At 41.3% G+C, this 19,944-nt stretch overlaps 1 protein-coding gene across 2 annotated transcripts in view; it reads left to right on the forward strand.

Annotated features, from left to right (window-relative positions):
- The window catches only part of LOC139150324 (thrombospondin-1-like), a 45,625-nt gene that overhangs the window by 12,301 nt on the left and 13,380 nt on the right, over positions 1 to 19,944 (forward strand). The window contains exons 1-4 of one of the 2 annotated variants that reach the window (XM_070722624.1): positions 17,674 to 17,880; positions 18,004 to 18,172; positions 18,650 to 19,209; positions 19,487 to 19,577. In XM_070722624.1, the coding sequence (XP_070578725.1) occupies positions 18,091 to 18,172; positions 18,650 to 19,209; positions 19,487 to 19,577 (733 nt within the window). In that variant the 5' untranslated portion in view covers positions 17,674 to 17,880; positions 18,004 to 18,090. Of the gene's footprint in view, positions 1 to 17,673; positions 17,881 to 18,003; positions 18,173 to 18,649; positions 19,210 to 19,486; positions 19,578 to 19,944 lie in introns of those variants that run through there. The other variant, XM_070722625.1, reaches the window with a different exon arrangement.

Raw genomic sequence — 19,944 nt, forward strand, 5'->3', positions numbered from 1 at the left:
TATTTAGTACCCTTGTTCAGTGTCATACACACGACACCTTTTAAGTAATGGTACCGTCACCGTGTTACACTCCTCGTCTGTTGGTTTCACAGAGCTGGGTCGGAAGTGCTATCGACTTTCTTGCTTATGTGATCAAAATGATCAAAGTTCAAGAACTAATTCAACATTTGACATTTTGTTCCACAAATCGAGACAGATTCACTCCACATCTATAAGCTTGTGTGCATGAATGTATGTATGTATGTCTGTCCGTCTTTGTCTGTCTGTCTGTCTGTCTGTCTGTCTGTCTGTCTGTCTGTCTGTATGTATGTATGTATGTATGTATGTATGTATGTATGTATGTATGTATGTATGTATGTATGTATGTATGTATGTATGTATGTATGTATGTATGTATGTATGTATGTATTTTACATCTGCTATAGGTCTATCGCTCTAGATGGGAAAAGTCAGAAGGTTGGTAAATGTCAAAGTATTTAATTATGGATTATAGCTTTACAATGAACATTAATTTACGCATGTGTGTGAGTAGTTGATTCGCATAATTCCGGAAACGGAAACTTTGACTTTTAGTTTTAATCAGAATCTAATAAAATCGAAGCACCTTGCCAACCAGTAAAATTTCCTTCGGAAAGCTCTTAAACACAAACAAACTTGAAAGACACTGATGCCACTAATCATTACTCTCCGTAACCATGGCATTTTTTCATTTACTGAATATGAACGCTATAATAGTGCAGTAGTGATACCATTGGCTATTTGCGCACATAAGAGTACGTCATAAGATGTCATATAACGGAAGATAAAAACACGCAATACTTGAGAGAAGCACCATGCACGCCGAAATTGTAAAAACTCTCCACGGTGCGTGATTATCGAATACTTTGCTATTTGACCGGTACTGTCACTTCAAGTGAACGGTTTTCATTTAGAGAAATTCGTGACAAAAACTATGTAAAATACATTGATGTTTCCATAACAACGAGTCAAAGAATCTCAGAGCTCGGGATGAAGACTGGCGCATAAAATAAACCCCTGAGCAAATTGTTGCAGCGTTCCAATCATGTAATAATGTACATTTCTTTTCATGGCCGATCGTTAAAGCCGGCCGCACACGAGAGAAATTAGCTGAGCAAAAATCCTCGCGAGGAAAATTGCTCAGCAAACTTCTCTCCGTGTGCGGTCGATTTTTGCGCGTTGCATCACTCTTTTGCGCGTTGAGTAAAATATCCAACATGTTTGATATTTTTTTCCTCGCGAGGAAAATTACTCACCGTGTGCGCTCGACTGAGTAATTTTACTCACGACTTTCTACCTACGCGCATGCGTGGAATCACATGACAGTACAAAATGGCTACCTCAATGGAAAACGATAGTGAGGATAAATTAGTTGAAATCTGGTCAAGTTATCCCGCCTTATACGACTTTAGATCACCCGATTTTAAGAATAGGGACAAAAAAGAACATGCACTTGTAGCGATAGGGACGAAGCTTGGAAAAATAGGTAAAAATGGGAGATCCGCATATTTGTGTTCTTTCAAGTCAAACATATAACTCCGCTCCGGAGATTGAGAGTTCCTCTCCCCTAAAAATTCCCTCATTTGTTAGTCTCGTCGTGCCGCACTTGCGCGACTTTTATGTTGATAAACATCTATTTTAGTACACCTAGAACTTCTCGGTTTCTATCGGGGTGAGATAGTAACTGTCCAACCTTACTCTATGCAACCCCGTTTATATATATCAATGTGTCGAAAATCTGTGTACGGTTGTGTGTAGATTCCCAAGTATGCACGTAGCGATCAGAGTAACCGCGGGCTAAATACACGAAAATCACGATCAATGTGATTTTAACATAATGTAATCCCTTTTCAATATTTAGCAGGTATTTAAATTAGATTAATGGATCTTTTTATTGCGTGTTAGTTTTGGCAAGTTTGTTTTTGCGTACAGAAAGGCCACTGATTTAGTGAGGCATCTTGGAATATGTTTTCAACAAGGGGGACACCCTCACGAAGCGTGCGCCGCTCGACGAAACTTATAAGCTGATGCGAAGACCGTCACAAAATAATTTGAATAATAATAAAGGCACAGCGACTTGGTAATTAGCATAAGGGGCAGGTAAGTATCTTCGGTGGGGAGGTGTCACTTTTTCTTTTTAATTTTATTATGGCGGCGAAGCACTTTGTCACCTGTTACAAAAATGCTAAATGGGGCCTATATCTTATTGTTGTATGGCGCCTTTCATTTCGATACTGTGGCATTCATAGGCAATTATGTGATTTTCAGAAAAAGGGGAACATAAACAGAAAAAGAAATAGGAAAAAAACCAATCATGAATTTTAGCATATAATCTTTTTTTATATTTATCTCATAAAGATCAGGATAAAATCTGAATGTTTCGCCTTTTTGATTTATCAAGTAAGGGTGGGTGGAGAGAAGGAAAAGCATGTTTGCAGGAAGTATATTTTACTTTTATAAATTAGTTATGGCTTCTCTCATTTTAATAAAAAATAATTTTTTAAACAATTGGCCGAAATGTCAATTTGAATCAGAAACCAATTGGTGTGTACAATAATTAAAGGGAAATTTACCCTGAAAATTAATTTCAACTAATTTATCCTCAATAACTGCATCATTAATATAACTATCGTTTTCCATTGGGGCAGCCATTTTGTACTGTCATGTGATTCCACGCATGCGCGTAGGTAGAAAGTCGTGAGTAAAATTACTCAGTCGAGCGCACACGGTGAGTAATTTTCCTCGCGAGGAAAAAATATCAAACATGTTGGATATTTTACTCAACGCGCAAAAGAGTGATGCAACGCGCAAAAAATCGACCGCACACGGAGAGAAGTTTGCTGAGCAATTTTCCTCGCGAGGATTTTTGCTCAGCTAATTTCTCTCGTGTGCGGCCGGCTTAAAGTGGAACACGGTTATAATGAAATCTACGCTGAAATGTTGGTGAGACTTTTTGACGCATTTGACCGTCACACGCTCAATCCTAATGGAGATGAGGAACACTTATTTCGTAATAGCTTTACTGATGACGCAAACGTCATTTCAGAGCGTATTTCGTCCTTAACGAAGGGATGTTTATTTAAACCTCAAATATTAGCAACAATTTCTTAAGCGATTCTCTTAAACTGTATGTCCGAAGGGAGCCCCCTACAGACTCATTCGGACCAGGCTATCATCAATAGCCGGTCTCGCTCCGGTCTTTTCTTGCCAGAGGTCAAGTAAGCTCAGATTCCGTGTCCGTTTCTTCATTGTCAACCTAACTCAGAACACCATATCCCTTCTTCGTCTCCATGGTTTCTATCTCTGCTTTTTAAGAGCTGCGTCGAGTCATATACCCAGGGAGAAAATTGACTCATCTGACTACCTACGACAGGCTTTTTTGACGGTAAATTATCAAAGCTGCGTATTTTCTATAGTTTTACAACATCAGATAGACAAATGTCATTCGTACACGAGCAGAGATGTACATCAGAGATGACCAAGTCAACTGGTTGCCTAATGAAGTCACGTGTCTCTTTTCTTGATCATTTTGAAACGAAATAGTCTGCAATTCATCTTCGGAGCATAGGGACCATTCATTGACCCGACACCCGCTGCCGCCAGTAATTTATAGAGATATTGAAACGTCAAAATTTCAAATCTTTCAGTACCGTAAATAGGGGTGGGGAATGCCAGCCCTGATTTCTATACGTTACACGCCTTACCAAGAATTTTTTTATGCTTCTTAGCTCCCTTTTCAAAAGTTTCCACTAGACCGTGCACTTCATTCTACCAGAAGTCGTGGCTCCTTCTTTAAGTCCCCCATGACCCGTTTGTCCCCAGTGTGTCTGGGAATTGGAAATTCATGGCATTTCTTAGAACATATAAGCCTGCAAAAGCTTGTATAGTTCTCATTTCGTGCTTGTGTAACCACTATCATACTATCAGAAATCTATCATCGGCTACTCAGCGAATTAAAGAGAAATACATTACTACTTACAAAACCGCTACTTTTAATTCCCCCTTTGGACTCCCCAAGATTCGTGCTACTGTGCCGCCGTGCTGGGGACTAGAGCCGCTCTCTACGCCCTTGATTAGCCAACCTTGGAAAGGCACTTTCTCTCGTCGCGCCTGGAAGCTTCAACGCCAACCATGTCGAGAGGTACAATAAGCCCAGAAGAAGGGCTCACCTCATTTTCTCATCGTTTTACGGATGACGTGGTGTCAGAAATCTTACCTATGCTCTCTGTATCCTCAGTGAACCATCCATCGAATTTTAAGCGGTAACTCAATGCGTTAGTTTGGAATAACTTTTCCCTCTCTGAACATGCACATAAATTGGTCTTTTATGAGTCCAGTGATAGAGATATTATCAACGTGCACTACAGGTATTCATGAGACATGTCAAAGAACAGACGAACACGTGGAGCTTACAAAGAAACTTAGGTAATGTGTGTTATGTCGTCCGTTCCGGCTTGCACTTTGTGGCAGAGGTATTTTGAGGAGTTGAAATGGGGAATTTCTAGCCGTAGGGTCCGTATAGAAACAAATTCTTAATCCCTATAACGCACCATTACGCGAATAGGGGAAAGTGACAACAGAAAAAAATGTCTACAGGGGGGAGGAGAAGATATGGAACAGCGTTGGCATCTAACGTGCACGGTCCACAAAAGTCCGTGTGTCCGTCACGTTTCGATTGAGTGCATCAATTGTCAATTTCAGTGAGGCAAAGACGTGTGGAAGACTAACTACCGTGATCACATTAGGAGAGGCCACTTGGAAACCCATAGATAAGGTCAGAGGTCGGCGGGAGAATAAACTCTGAGAGACAAAATATTTGTCAACAAGCCAGGGGTGCAAACATTACTTGAAAAGTTGTTATGAAATTGTATAACGTGGCACATACCTACAGGCAGCCGTACACAAAAGGCAATCGGTATTGTGTGGTCCCGTCATTTCCTTTGTGTTTAAGGCCACTTTGCTCGTGTAAGTTTTATCAGGGACATTATTCTGCCAGCCCAATCTCTGTATCCCGATTAAAAAGTTAAATTTATTTAAAGACTGGCGAAAAAAGAGAGTCTCAAAATGTGTCCTCGTCTAGTCAATCATTCCACTGTATGTTGGTTCGCAACAGTCGCCCAGTATTCGACTTACAAGGCGTTCAGTCAGCCACTTATTGTCTTTCAGGGTGCATCTCAGTTGATTTCTTATTTTTATCTTCAGAGTCTTACAAGAAAGCAAATACCTTCGGAACAAAACATATTTTTGAAGTATTGCAAAAGTACATGGTTGCGATGGCACAGAGCGTCCAGACAATTCATTGTTTCGTGAACAATAGCCGAACACTGGATTTCAATGTAGGTTCGGGGCGTTTATTCATACAGGAATGCCCGTTAAACTGCTCAAAGAGGTCTTCTAACTGTTTGTTGGTAATGACCAAAATTCCAAATACCTCCCATAAGTCTGGCATTTCATATTTTCAGGTATTTCTATGACCGTTTGCTTTTCGAACCCTTCTTACGAATACCCATTTCCCTCTTCAGTCTTTTTAGAGAGAAGGCGGTTCACCGTTAATTGATCATGCACGGAAACTTATTCGGACTTTCCGCAGAGAATGACCGGTCCAGCAAAAAAAAACCTCTACAAGCCTGTACCTTGGACTATAGCTGTTTTTTTGAAAACCTGTCAATACGACGTCAGATTAAGGTTGACAGGACCGAGCAATGGCTGTAAAAGGTGCACTTCGTGATAATAAACCAGAAAGAGATCAGGTTTCCAAATCAGGCAACCCTGTATGCGAGGTCTTTTCTGACGGAATGCCCTCTCTCTGCCCCGGACACTGACAAATTGCAGATCGCGAAGTGAGATATATACAGCGGGGGAAAGCGAACAAATAGCGATTGATCTTGATTGCTTCATCTGCCTTCGGGGGTCTTGAATTCTTACGTTGTTTATAAACTTCGGTCTTTGGTAATAGCGTTCCACCTGGCTACACAGGTATCGGGTGAGGACAACACAAGAAGAGACCTCACCGAAGTGAGAAATACAGACACATAACAAAGCAGCGTCACTCCCCACCCCCTGTTTACAAAATAATCCCTTTACAGAGGATAGGGGCTGAACACGGGACAACTCCACGATCAGCTTCAAAGCCCATAGAAATAAAGCCGTGTTTTTCGACAGGTTTAATCGTCACATTTTTTGTAAAACTTTACCAGAGAACTCGTCAGTATCCTTGGAAACTCCTCCGTTTCATGAAACGTGGGGAGGGGGGACTGCGTATTTTATCAAATTTATTCATGACAGGAAGTTTTTGAGGCAAATGGCCATCCCGTGACCCTTAAAGTATTGACAAAGGGTGGTTATTACTACGAGCCTAGTTTAGTCATGATGTTAGCAAGTCATCTCGAAGAAATAGGATCGACTTTCCCCAAATTATCTATACACCAAGGGTACCTGTTGCCACTAAAAATACTGACCACAAGGACCAGAGAAGCAAATAGCGCGATTCAAAAACCGACAGATTTCTCTTCTCAAGATACACCCCACCCTAAAAGATTTTCGTTAAAAAAATCTGTGCGAATGCGCGCCCGCCAAGTCTTCATGCCACACCCTCCACCTCCCGTATCTCGTCACTGTCTCCATAAGCTGATTGATTTAGTCAATGTTCAGTGCCGTGTAAAGAATACCATATTTTCATTTTCTTACTTTCAGGGAAGTGATGACAGTGAGAGTCAAATTTCAAATAGATAATAACAAAAAACGGAATCAAATTTGTCCTACAAGTATACAATGATCATCATGAAAACGGTTAAATGAGCCGTCTGGAAATTGAAAACCTTTAAATTTATCAAAGGATGACGAATACTGTAACATTACGCGTGAAATCCTTTATCATCTGCGATCAATTACATGGCATGTACCTTAGCCTATGTAATCACCATTTTTGAACGGTGTGCCAGCACAACTGACTGAAGGGCATAGTGTTCACCAAGCAAAGGCGGCGAATGGTTATATTCCTTAACTGGGCTATTGCGTTCACCGGTCTATTTTCTAAACTCCCAGCCGCTTGTTTCCTAGTAACGTGATCTCTCTGACAGGTCGAGTCCACATGTCTAACTCGAATGAACAGGAAACTTGAAAAACCATTTCAGAAAGAACAGCACTGTCTAAGACAAGAAACGATTAAGCGTACCCTTACAGTCGGGAAAGTTACAGGGTTTGTGGGGTTCGAACAGTTGCTCAAATTATGTACACCCAAAAGGTACGCTGAGGGTGGAACCATGAAAGGGTAACAATGATAAACACCGGACAACAATGTGCACCGTGTGACAGACAAGCATCTGACAGGCTTTTGAAAGGTAGTCGACCGTTCGGGTGACATCACTTACTCTAAGATTGCTTCTCTATTCCATAAACGTTCGATTATTAAATAAATGTCGCCCAACGTGTGACGTCACAACGAGCCCCTCGTCACTATAATTGCCACAGAATGCTGATATAATTTCCTGACATTGACTGGAGTAGGAATATACGTTTACTTTTGACACGGACAAAACCCGCCATGCTTGGATAGACAGAAGAAAACATAAGCCAGATTATTTTTCACAGAGTGTGTACAAAGGACTTTCGTTTCGTCTTTTCGGCCCCACACGACTTTTATGTTCGGGATGGCGTTCTTTCTTTTATTAAAACGAATAAAATGAAGGACAGTCTTGTGAGGGTGTCTGAAATGTCAACGACTCAAGAGAGACCGACTTATTCATCCCCTGGCGGAGAGAACGTACACGAACGCTGTTTAATCTCCTTCAAGTTTATATACCTTTATTTTTTTAAGAATGGTGAGCAAAGCAGGTAAACTTCTTCAGAGATTAACTTTTTATCGATCATAGCAATAGCTACACACCATTTACACGATCTGTAACTGTTCCATGTACAGACTTCATGCTTGACTGAGAAGCCAAGCTTGTTTACACAGCTCATAACAACCGGGGTTCCAAACTCTCTTTTTTTCATGAAACACTACCTGAAGTGAAAACTGCAAGCCAAACAAGGTTTTGTTAGCCGCTTCTAACCGGCGGCGGATTCCAGGCTATACCCGCTGTGCGTAAGTACTTCCCCGAGGCCCAACTAAATGTGTATTCTAAACAACCTGTACTCGCGCTATGCTGAAGGGGATGGATTTTGTTTTCGGTTAAGGCCAGTGCATCCGCCACCGCGCATTCCACTGGGTACAGGGACAGAGAATACCTATTTTCTCCCAGTCCATAAAAGAAATCAGTCAGCGTCAATGTCTTTTCAAGTGTTTACCAGTTTACTCAATTAAATCTTTTGAATCCAACACCTTTCCACTGGAAATGTAACTCTGATGTTTACCACTACATCTTGTAATTTGCTCCCCCAAAACTCACCTCACTTTGCCTAGTACATCCTGTTTTGGGTGTTCTTTCAAACTTTTTAATAGCAATTTTGCGGATCGGTAAATGTATTGCGTCACTTTCCACAAAACGGATGTTAACGGAATGCTTCAAATATGGAAAGAAATGCCTTCTGAACCAATATCAAAATACAAAAGAAGTCCGGGTAGAGATTTCTGCGTGGAGGCGTCTCTCTCATGCACGGAGTATTCCAAACATTATATTATTCTACGTCAGCAAAAACCGAATTTTAACGCCTTTACCATTTATGATTATGCAGATGACTGGATTGTTTTATGCACTCTTAAAATAGACAACCTACTCAAATATTGAACTGCCTTTCCCCAAGTTTGTGTTCCGTGAAAGAATATTAATTCAATGGATTTGACGAAATTACCCCGGAGGTATAACGTGAAAGCTGTATTTATAGACGAGATGATTTAATCTAGGTTTGGCGGGAAAACATGAATATGACATTTAAAATATCGTCAGCGAATGTGCGGGATACTTTCCGCTGCTTTAGTACTCTTCACTGCATTTTCAAGAATGTTAACTTATATTATAGTTGAAAAAATAATTATTGTCAGCGCCCAGGGTAAATGCTCAAAATGATAATTGACTTACTTTATTAAAGAAAATTACTTTTTCTTCTTTGAGCATAACGACGTCATTCATCAGTTTAAGCAAAACTTCCCTTAGAGAATCCTAACATGAAGATATTCCAACAGTGTCTTTGTTTGTTTGAAACCTGCCATTCGTTTTAACAGGCATATCGTCACAGAGTGGTTTAGTCCCCCGGGGGCGCCACTCTTTTTTCGTGATCAGTGAACTGGCGTTGCTGGCTGGCTGGCGGTCACCCCAGTTTAAAAAGTACTTCAGGCGCCACAAGAAGGCTGTTTTCTGCCAACAGAAAGTTGTCCAGGTTAAGACATGGCGGATTTACTCGCAGAGTACAGAAATCTGTCGCAGCTTGCGCATGTGCCTTACAAAGAGATGTTGAAAGCAATCCTTGGGTACTTTTTCTCCTTACGAGTTCTATATCTCTGATCCATCCCTTAAAAGTTTGAAAGTTGTCGGGGATGAAACAAGGAGAGGCATTGTTACCTTACCTGGTGACGTCAACGAAAGGCGAGCAGAACTAGAATAATAGCATGTCAGTTCTTCCTAAACAAATCTTTCTTTTTTTTTCTTTCTTAACTGCTTGTCAAAATCATTTGATCCTTTCAGCTGGGCAAACAAAACACTCATACGTGCCGCATCACCAGCTTTTGTACATCTTATTCTTGCCTTTTTTTTATTAATTCGTCAAGGGACATAAGCTTCTCAGGATCATTGTGTAGAGGGAACAAATAGACTTAAAATAAATTAATATGGTCATCATTTTCATGTTTGTCCAATTCGAAATGAATCGCTACGCAAACGTGAGTTATTTGGACGGCAAGGTGAGCTGTGCGTCTGAGTGTGTACGTTGCGATGCCCGTGCATCGCTCGATGTTTACATCGCATGCGGCGAATTCCTTGTTGACAAAGTGTGGGACCCGACTAATGAGGGAAAGTCGAGTAGAAAAACGTAAAGCCCTTTTACGCAACGAAATCCAAAATCACTGTATTCTGTAAACCCGTAGGTATGTTATTGACGTGGGACTTCATTCCCACAGAGTGAATGACCCCTTATTTCTGAAAGGTCACACCTTGTCCTCACTTCGGACCAAGTTCTCTCTCCCCAGAGGATGCGGAACATGCTGGTTACCTGAGTAACCGTTTGTCGATCGTGGATATGTACAGATCGTGGAAATTTCACGAGTTGAAGTAGTCCGTCTCAAAGGGTTGATAGTAACTCCACCATTTCTCCAATTCTCTAAGTCACATCTCCATGGAATCAATCCAAGGTGCACAATTTGAGTGTGCGTACAGAGATTGGCCTGACCGATTAGGAATCAAAGTTGAGAAAAAGAAGCAAAAAAAAGGGCAGGAATCAAATAATGAAGAGACGTTCTTACAGTTGACAACAGAACATTTCAAGCAAATAGCGGACACGATGGAAAATCAAAACAAAAGTATCGACACTGAAAATGGATTACGTCATCATAACATAGTGAAGGAAAGATATCCCATCTTAGTGCATTTGGGTTGTCAGGGATATAAGGACGACTTAGAACAACATGTACCTGAGGCAAATTTCTTTCTACCGATGTTAGCATTTCACCCACGTCATCATATATAGTTGTACCTTCGTAGTTATTTGTTTACTGTGAATATGCCGAAAGTTAGGCGTTAATTCGATTTCATTCATCCGAGAATGCCACCCCTTCGACGTTTGTGACCCATCTCGGCCCGGTCTTTACGGACAGGCCATGCCACGTCTCAAGGGTCACTACGCAAACAGATATAAAAAAACAAGTGGGAACAAAAACAAACAAATCACGTCAGCTCTTCGAACTTTTATTTTCTTACATCAGGTTTTCGTTGTTTGTTGAAAATGTATCGGCAAGTTGAACTCTACACACGTCGCGTTGCACCTCACACAAGACTCATTCACTACAATTCACAGACCTCCGTTGTTCTAAAATCCGACGGCGCAATAGGTTTCAAGCTACCTGTGTACTCACAAGCCGACGACGTCAACTTAAAAAGCAATGCACTGTGTTGTTGTGTCGCCAGAGCTGTCAGCTCAGACAAGAAACAATTGGCAACCATGTGGGTATACGATATTGTTTGCCGTTCGTTGGCTAGCGGTTGAGGTGAAATACCGTTCACTCAAAAAGACGTGTCAAAATCTCCCCAAGCTATGTGTAAAAACGGGCATAGTGCATTCTTTCTCGGACCGTTTTCTTCGTCGGTTGTAAATTTTAAACGCTCCTACACTTTGTTTGACTTGTCTGCACACAAGTGGAAGTACGTTATTGTACGAATTTTATTTTTAAGTTGTTTTATTTTATGTTTTAGACAAAGAAAAACACCTAACTCGGTCTCTTTGCTGACGCCCACGTCTAGTGGTCTGTGCCTGTGTAATGTGTGAGCTAACATTAAATTCTTTGACGTTTGACATTAAGATGTAGGAAGTTTGTCATATGAAAACATTTTGCAATTTGGAGACTGAATTAAACTGTTGACGTCGCTAAGAACGTTGGCATGTTCAAATATAAAATTCATATATCGGTTAGTTATCAGAATCCAATTTACGTACAACTCTTAAATGATGACAGCATGTCTCGACTGTCAGAAAGTTACACAGTCCCCTTCCCCGGTGGCGAGAAAAAGTCACCAGGGTTGAATGATGACGTCATAACTTTGACTTGAGAGTTGATAGCGAATTCAATCGTGCGGACGGAACTTTTCGACAGCATCGATGACGAAATACAAAAGCAATCCATGAAACGTCCATGGTTTTATCAAAAAATTCACTTATATAAAAAGTTGTGGGCGCCTCGAAAGTGAAAGACTTAAACTTTTGCTCAAACTTTCCTTAAGGAATCTTTTAACCATTCTCTTTCAAAATCAAGAATAAAAATCGGGGGTCACCGTGCAAATTTTGGAACAAGAGAAACAAATAACCCAAGTTTTACCGATATTTTAAATTCAAAATGGCAGTCATCTCTGTGTTAACTCAATGGAGAAAAATAAAAAAAATTTCGAATTTCAAAAAAATAAGCTGGTGAAAAGTTTTCTTACACTAAGAGCTTTAAAATGAACCCACACAAGTGGTATAGTAGAAAAGAAATAGACACAGAACAGCAAGCGGCAAAATGCAAGCATTTTTGAAAAGTAAAAGGAAAACAAACAAACAAACAAACAAACAAACAAACAAAGTGTGTTGTGATAGGAAATATGATTCAATTGATCGATCGACCAACTACACAAATAAAGACATAAAAGCTCAACTGATTAGCGTTTGAAGATCAACTGTTTCATGTAACCGTTTGGCAGTTCTCAAAGCAGACTAGCAAAACAAAATTTTTTTAGATAGGATTATCTCAAATAATCAATTTTGAACCTTTTTATCACTAAATCAATCCGAGGAGGGATCGGAACGACTCCAGGTCCATACGAGAGTACCTGTCTTTAATTGCGTGAAAGGGTGACGTACACATGCGTGTGACTCACGCTCTAAACGTTCAAGTTTATGTTTTTATCCTTCTTAAATGATACCACGGTACTTAGTGTGGTTTAGGATTCGCTTTAAGTAGGAAGTTTGTAATCTCACTTTTGAAACCGCGCTTGACGATCGCTACTTCCGCCCTGCAGGTGCGTAATTTTTTGTCCAGGGTGCGAACGGTATTCGTAGCTATCGACACGATCAAACGTACTATATCACTTAATGGCCGCCGAGTCTTTACTTACGACCGAGTATCGGGCCCGGTGCTTCCGTATATCACGTTCCTATAGTCCGTGATCTCAGACACTTTGCAAGTATTAGAAGTCCGCATCCTTTCCGGAAATTATAACTTGATTTAATGCAGGGCCTGTTCAGGTCTGATAGCAAGACATCATTTGCTTGGTTTCTTGATTCATAGCCAATTAACGCTTGCAATGGTTTCTATGTTACCAAATGTACACATGGGATTGTAGATTTCACACGTGGGTTTTGATTAACGAGTAGTATGAATTTATCAAGAATTTTTCGTGTAATCGTTTGTACCTTAATTGAAAATTTCAAATTAGAATAATAAAAGTGGACATTTTTCATTTTTTCTGACAAGTTCTTCTCTCACAGAATATGTAATAGAATAGATATTTCGGTTATCACCCAACACTTCCAATTATGAGAGATGTGTAAAATTACCCAGAATTAGTTAGTAATTTAATCTGTGCAAAAACTCCTTATTTTTGTATTTTAGGAATTAACCCTACTATCATTTATTTGACTTTGTTTCTCTCGTCGTCACTGCGGTTGTTGACGTGAGTTGGTCGCCTGGGCGCATCCCTGAAACTCGATCCGTGTAAAGTTTAACTCTTTGCCTCGGGAGTTCACCGCCCAAGAGAGCGCACAAGCATAGTCTCTCCATCATGTGGGTGGAGGGACTGTGGCATCGACCTAAAATTTCCGCAACAACTGGAAGTAGCAATTATCTATCAATTATTATGGTAAACCAAAGGAGAAGCTCCAAAAAGGAAAGAAACCGGAGCTATCTAATTCTCGGTGGCTGGGACTTCCGACTGTCACCGTAGTCGGTGAACTCGCTGACACCTGTTGATGGGATGTTTTGATCCGAAGCGGTTCAGTCGCTTCCCGGAGATACTTGCATTCCTCACCGAGCGCCCAGTAACGATCTCCGGCCTTGTACCGGTCAACCATGGCTTAGCTACCATGGCATTGACAAAAAAATATCGGCGGGGTTTCAGCGCTTTTTGTCTGCCGGGCCACCCAGTGTCTGCAGCGTGCGTATTACACATAGCACAGTTCAACAAAAAGAGTTTGTGTGTGGCATACGCTTTTGTGATCACAATAACCTTCTGTTTTCTAAGTCTGTGAAAGTTCAGGAGCAAAAAGCGATAGCTTTCTCGTAGCATGGGGTAGCTTGCGTCGCGTACGGTGAGTAACCGGAAGCAATTTACGTTGTTCGCCCCGACCATCCCTATGAGCGTAAAGCGTAACGGGTAATGCCCAGCTTTGTCGCTGGTCGCTATTGTGCAGGGCGCAGACGACAAGCGTGGTTTTCCCACTCGCTGTCGTTTCTGTCATGGGAGCCTTCCGTGTAATTGTCAATAACATAATGAGTGAACAAAGAAATAGAAAAGTAAACGTTGTTTTTGATCGTGTTTAGGAAACATGACCCTAGATCGTATCGGAACTCTGGTTTCCACATTTCCCACTCAACCCGTTGATATTATTCAGTAAAATTAAACTTATACGTGTCCTTCAGTGTAATCGAGTGTAAGCCCTTATTTTGTTCAGAATAACAGACGGTCGTTGACATAATAATTTTTGTTTTGAATGAAAGTAAGAAAAATATAAACAACAAAGCCACAGGAAAAAATAAACATATTTGACATTCCGAAGTCTCCGCTCGTTGTCTGTACACAAATACGAGCTTTGGTGACTGCCGATCACGTGACACGCACTTATATGGACGGTGGCATTCATAGTGTAAGAAAATTATTTTATCTTCTTCATTCTTGAGAAATCCGACACAAAATCATTTAATGAACGCAACTGCTACATTTTCAAATATTCTGAGTTCCTCTACAAGGTCGTAAGTCTTTATTGTACTGAAAACAGCTGAATAATAAAGAAAGTGTTCACTTTAGTCGCAAGGGTAGGCATTAATACCATCATATGTAGTGGGAAATATTTGAAGCGTATCTCATAGAAAAGTCAGAAACCTAAAAATGACCACAATATATACTCGTGAAACGCGCACAAATTCTACCCTAAATGAACATGTGAGATAGCGCAAAGAAAACGTTCAGGAAACCAAACCAGCCGTTTCGGCGAGCAACTCAATCTCAGCTTTACTTAGGAACATCCCAGAGGCCACTTCGATAACCGCTTTGTGACGTCACGTCTTTTCGCGAAATGTACATACATGTGTTATGACAGTCGTATTGCTGGCCTATCTTATATAAGTTTCATCTATGGATGATTTGATTCAACATTACCACGTAATAACAAAGATAATGATAATGGCTGTCATTTTTTATAATATTTGTGCCCTTTTTTTGTTCAAAAATCCAGTTCTTCGTCGTGAAATATCATAGCATGTAAGGCAGGGAATTATTTTGTTACGGACAATTATGGGTGTTTCAAGGTCTCCGGACGGCGATTATGTGATGCCGTTTCAAGCGTCACCAAATTTCCGAAGTTATCAGAAAACATGATAACATACGAAAATGTGCGAAAATTTATGTCAAAGAGACTTTAGTAGCGATGGTTATCGGTGATTTTTTGACTGCGACGAATGCTAGTTATACAACATTTGGACTTCTTTTTTGCAGCTGCTTTTATATTTATTGCGGCCCAACTCCCGCTATTGTAAATTCAGTGGTAGACTTGTCTCTTTACATTCAACAACGGTAAACCAGAACGTCTTATTTAAAATAAACACAATGACATTGCTTCATGGCCTTAGAAATACAACACTCCAGAAAATGTTTACGGCCGAAGCCACGGGCCGAACGTGCTTGTTTTTCTAGTTTTGCGTGGTATTCCACCGGACGACGATCGACCAGACCACTTCCGATGTCCTCCTCAAATCAAACAGTTGAAAGCAGCTTGTCAAATAAACACTTTACCTTAAGCCCACCTCGCATCCGTTAGCAACGCAACGACCAAACCATAAACCAAAAATAACGTCTCGGCCATAGACAATATTTGCGAAAACTCGTGTCTGGACACTCACTTGTTCCATCACAGGGTTATCATAGTGGGAGATCTTCCCTCTAACGACAAATTAGCGTTTAAATGTATTGAATAAGAATATAGGTAACTTGTCCGGCTCTGAAATAAAATTCATTCTGCAGTGAAGAATTGTTTGCAAATAACTTGTGCGGTTTCCTGACAGACTTGAAGAGGATCGCTACCTGCATTACGCGTGTTTAAACTTCAACTATCAAGTTCGCCCTACGAGTGTTGTTAAAATCTCTTTATCTTGTTTATTTTTGTTCCTCTTTAGGACCTACTTGACACCTAATAAAAATAGCTGACCATCACCACGCGTCAGAAGTCAGACTTGTCTTGTCTACCATCGCGCATTAAAAGAGCACCATTAAAAGCAACGATTTCCCCTACAGGGTAATACTAGTAGGTTAGTGATTTACACGTAGAGCCGCCCAAGACTGCCAAGAGAGAATGAAGCTGACCTATTTCCGAAAAAGTTTGTAGCAACGGCTGTTTGGTTGGGCTATCGCAGGCATCTAGCGATATTTCTTGATTGTGAAACAGTCCCCGTTTCACACAATTTAGGTAGGCTCCGCTTCTGCCTCCATGTTCAATAGTGTCAGGGACCTTCAGAAATAGAAGACTGAATGCCATGTCCTCAATGACCCTATTCGCCGGCCGTTACGCCAAGAACTGTCGCATTCCTTTCTCATGTTAATAGCAGGCGAGGCTTTGCACTCGACTTTTGAGCTTGTAGTCCTAGAGATTTACGCCTACGCACCTCGCTACAAGAAGAAGGGTCGCGACCCGGGAAGTCCTTTCTCCGGTGTCCTCGCTAAGTCTGGGTCTGCCCTGCGTTTTCTGTGTGAGTGCATTCTCACAACACCGACCTCTATGATACTGATAGACTGCCCCCCTAAAAGAAGGAAAAATGTTACCGGAATTCCGGTGAATATTTTAACGTGCGGTCTCCCGTCGGTCGGTTGTGAACAAACTTGTATGAATGGGAACAGTTCCGACCAATAATATTCTTGTTTGCGACAAAGCTATATTGAACCCCGTGATGCAAAACTCGATAAAAACAACGAGCAACTGAACAAATCAATAAGATTATATAGAATTAAAAAGATTAAAACTTTTGATAATACAAATAAGTCTAACGTCCTGAGGTGATCTCCGTTCACAGAAAGTTACCTATATGCGCTTTAGGTAATGGCTTGTTCTACTCAGTGTGCAAATAATCGCCTAGCTTCTTTGCAGCGGACAGATCTGTGAAAAAGCACCTTCCCAGCCGGCGACAGTGTGAAGAGGTGCAACTCTTAAAGTCCAATAACTGTGGGTAAATTTAGAATGAATTAGTGAGAAACAATGAGCAATTAGTGCGTTATTTTGGGTGTATTTGAAGTTTAATAAACAACACATGTAGCAGCCTGTGACATCATCATGTGTGGAATTCCAACGTTTAAATTATGTTAAGTACAGTAAAACAACTGAGGCCCTATTAAGGCAAACGGACACGTCCACTGAAGGAAAATGTTGATACAAAGGTAGTTGGCATGCACAACGTGTACTATAGACAGGCGATAAACATGTCGCCTGACGAGGCTACGTACGGAGAGCGTAGGTGTGCGCTGATAGGGGACCAGGTTGGACGCTGATTGGCTAGAAGAGTCAAGATGACCCCGCCCCTTAAGGACCGCCTATTTCCTACGAGTGACTATGCGGTCGTACAGAGATGCGTGGAATGTCTGGTATTTTGCCAAGCGCCGCCTCTTGTAACTGAAAATTGGTGAAAGAGGATAGCGGGTAGCGGCCAACAATTGGCCGATGAGATTGCAATGTGTCAGAAAGGCGGATGTACTGACAGGAACTGGTGTCGACCAAGGCGTGTAACATGATTCAGTGCCCCCAGGGATCAGACTGACTCCTCGTTCGCCTCGCATTCATAGTCAAATATGCACTTCCTTAACGTTATGATTGACATCAGTCACGCAAACAGCTCGTATTTTTCTATATAAACAGCACTGAGTACTATCGCAAGCCAGTTCTGTGCTATCTGAGCCAAGAGACACTATTTGTAGACAGCAGAATTACAGTGGACCATTTTGGCTTAACTTACCTTATAATTTGACTGGAAACTGGGACCAAGTGAGTGAACGCGTGACCGTCACTGCCATAACTTTCGCTTTTATTGGAGACTGCCGACAGACTCACTCGGTCTACAAAATCCTAGTCTTATCGGAACTTTTTTCTTTTTGCTTATGCTTTCAGATTAGCTGTTTTGTGAGGTCATATTGTGTACCAAAGTTTACCACATAGGCTCTGCACTACCGGGATCGCTAAAGACACAAGGTGATCATGAGAGCCACAGGATTTGCGCGGTTTTTACCGGCAACGTTACTTTACCTTGCATTCCTCCTCGGAGCCTGCCATTCAGGTGGTGAGTATTGGCATTCCCTTTGAAGATCTACACAAGTTTTTTGCAACTTTTGAATCGCAAATGAAATTTTCAGAAAAATTGCGCGCTCCAGACTGTGGTGGCAGCCGCACTGTAGTTGCCTGGGCCGCCAACGCTTCGTAGTTGGTTTTATTATGGGTTTGGTACGCGTTGCAATTTGAATGAAAACCATTTCAATGAACAAGACACTTCAGTTAGAATTACTATTCTCTCTATAGCATTTAGTAAAGAAAGTGCGATTGAAAGAAAGCTAGCGTGTTTAAAGCGAACAAATATTTTCACAGTCCAGCATACAACATATGCCCTACAGTTGAGAGTGAATTCTCTCAACAAGTGGCAGTATACGAGCCTACCTGCGTACTGCAACGTTTCATATCTATAGCAAACTTTAGTTTTTATCCGTTTATTTTGTTCACTCACCGTTGAATTCCCTTTCATTCCTATGCTTTCCTTTTCCAGAAATCGATTTATTCGAAGCAGTTGGCGTTGATAGGAACACAAACGGTGTGAAGAAAGTTCACGGTCCAGACCCGTCATCACTGGCGCTAAAATTTAGTCTAAAGACACCGGTAAACCTGGCAGCCGACGATGAAGTGCTGAAACACTTTATCCACGCGATACAAACTGACAATGGATTTGTATTTTCAACCTCCCTCAAGCAAGATGGTGGAAACAGGGGTAGCCTGGTCTCCATTGATTCCAAGACCGGGAGTCGGCGTTTATTCGGACTGCACAGTATTGCCAAAACCGACAAAGTGGAATTCTATTACACGGTAGAAGATGACAACGGCGAGGTTGTTGATATGAAGGGTACTTTCGAAGACGTGGGCATTGCAGACGGGTCATGGCACAACATGTCTGTGGTTGTGACTGAATCGATAGTCGTTTTGCACGTGGACTGCCAAAAAAGGGGACTTCTTCGGCTGCAGACGCCTTTTTACATGGATTTGACGGCTGAAGGAAACAAACTGCAGATCGTACAGGGAACAGCGGACCGCTCAATCGTCAGGAATTTCAAAGTGAGTGGAAAGTCGTGGCTGATTTAAAACTGATACGTACCGGCTGCATGGTCGAGCCCTGGGCGAATACATGGTCGTCCGTCAACTTAGATAGTCGGTGCACGTAGAAAATTTAGTCTAGCCCTTAGGCAAACTTATATACAAGGCATTAGCACGTCTCTGCGCCATAAAATCGTAACACTGTCTTCTTTGAATGCTTTCTTTAAAGTTACTGTCTTTCCCAGGGACGATCTAAAAGCGAACTTTTTACCATTTTATTTGTTGGTTGCAATTTCAGGGACTGCTTCAGAATATGAGGTTTCTCACTGATGTCTCATTCGGCGATTTCCTGTCCCAGAATGGATGCCCCCCAGAGCTGGAACCAGTAGGTGAGTACATGTGTAGTTTAAAAGAGATAAACTAGGTCGACGCATCACACATTTCATCTTCAAGACATCTACACAATGCACATAGTCTGTCAACATCGGCAGACAATAGCACGGTGGTAACAACACATGAGATCATCTTTGAGAAACAAAATTAAACGAGTGGTGCCCTAAGTGGCGTCTCTTGTGAGACGTTGGTTCAAAAGTCGTTTGTGTTGTATTTCTAACTTTTGGAGTGGAAGGTAATTTAGCTCCACGTTTCAGGCATTGAAATCGAAAACTCAAAGGGAAAGACGGATGCTTGTGTGGAGAGGTGGGTGTGTAAAGAACTGGGCTTGATTCCAGAAACGCGCGACTGGCTTCTAGTTTT

The sequence above is a fragment of the Ptychodera flava genome, chromosome 14 (assembly GCF_041260155.1).
Source record: "Ptychodera flava strain L36383 chromosome 14, AS_Pfla_20210202, whole genome shotgun sequence".
NCBI classification, from domain to species: domain Eukaryota; kingdom Metazoa; phylum Hemichordata; class Enteropneusta; family Ptychoderidae; genus Ptychodera; species Ptychodera flava.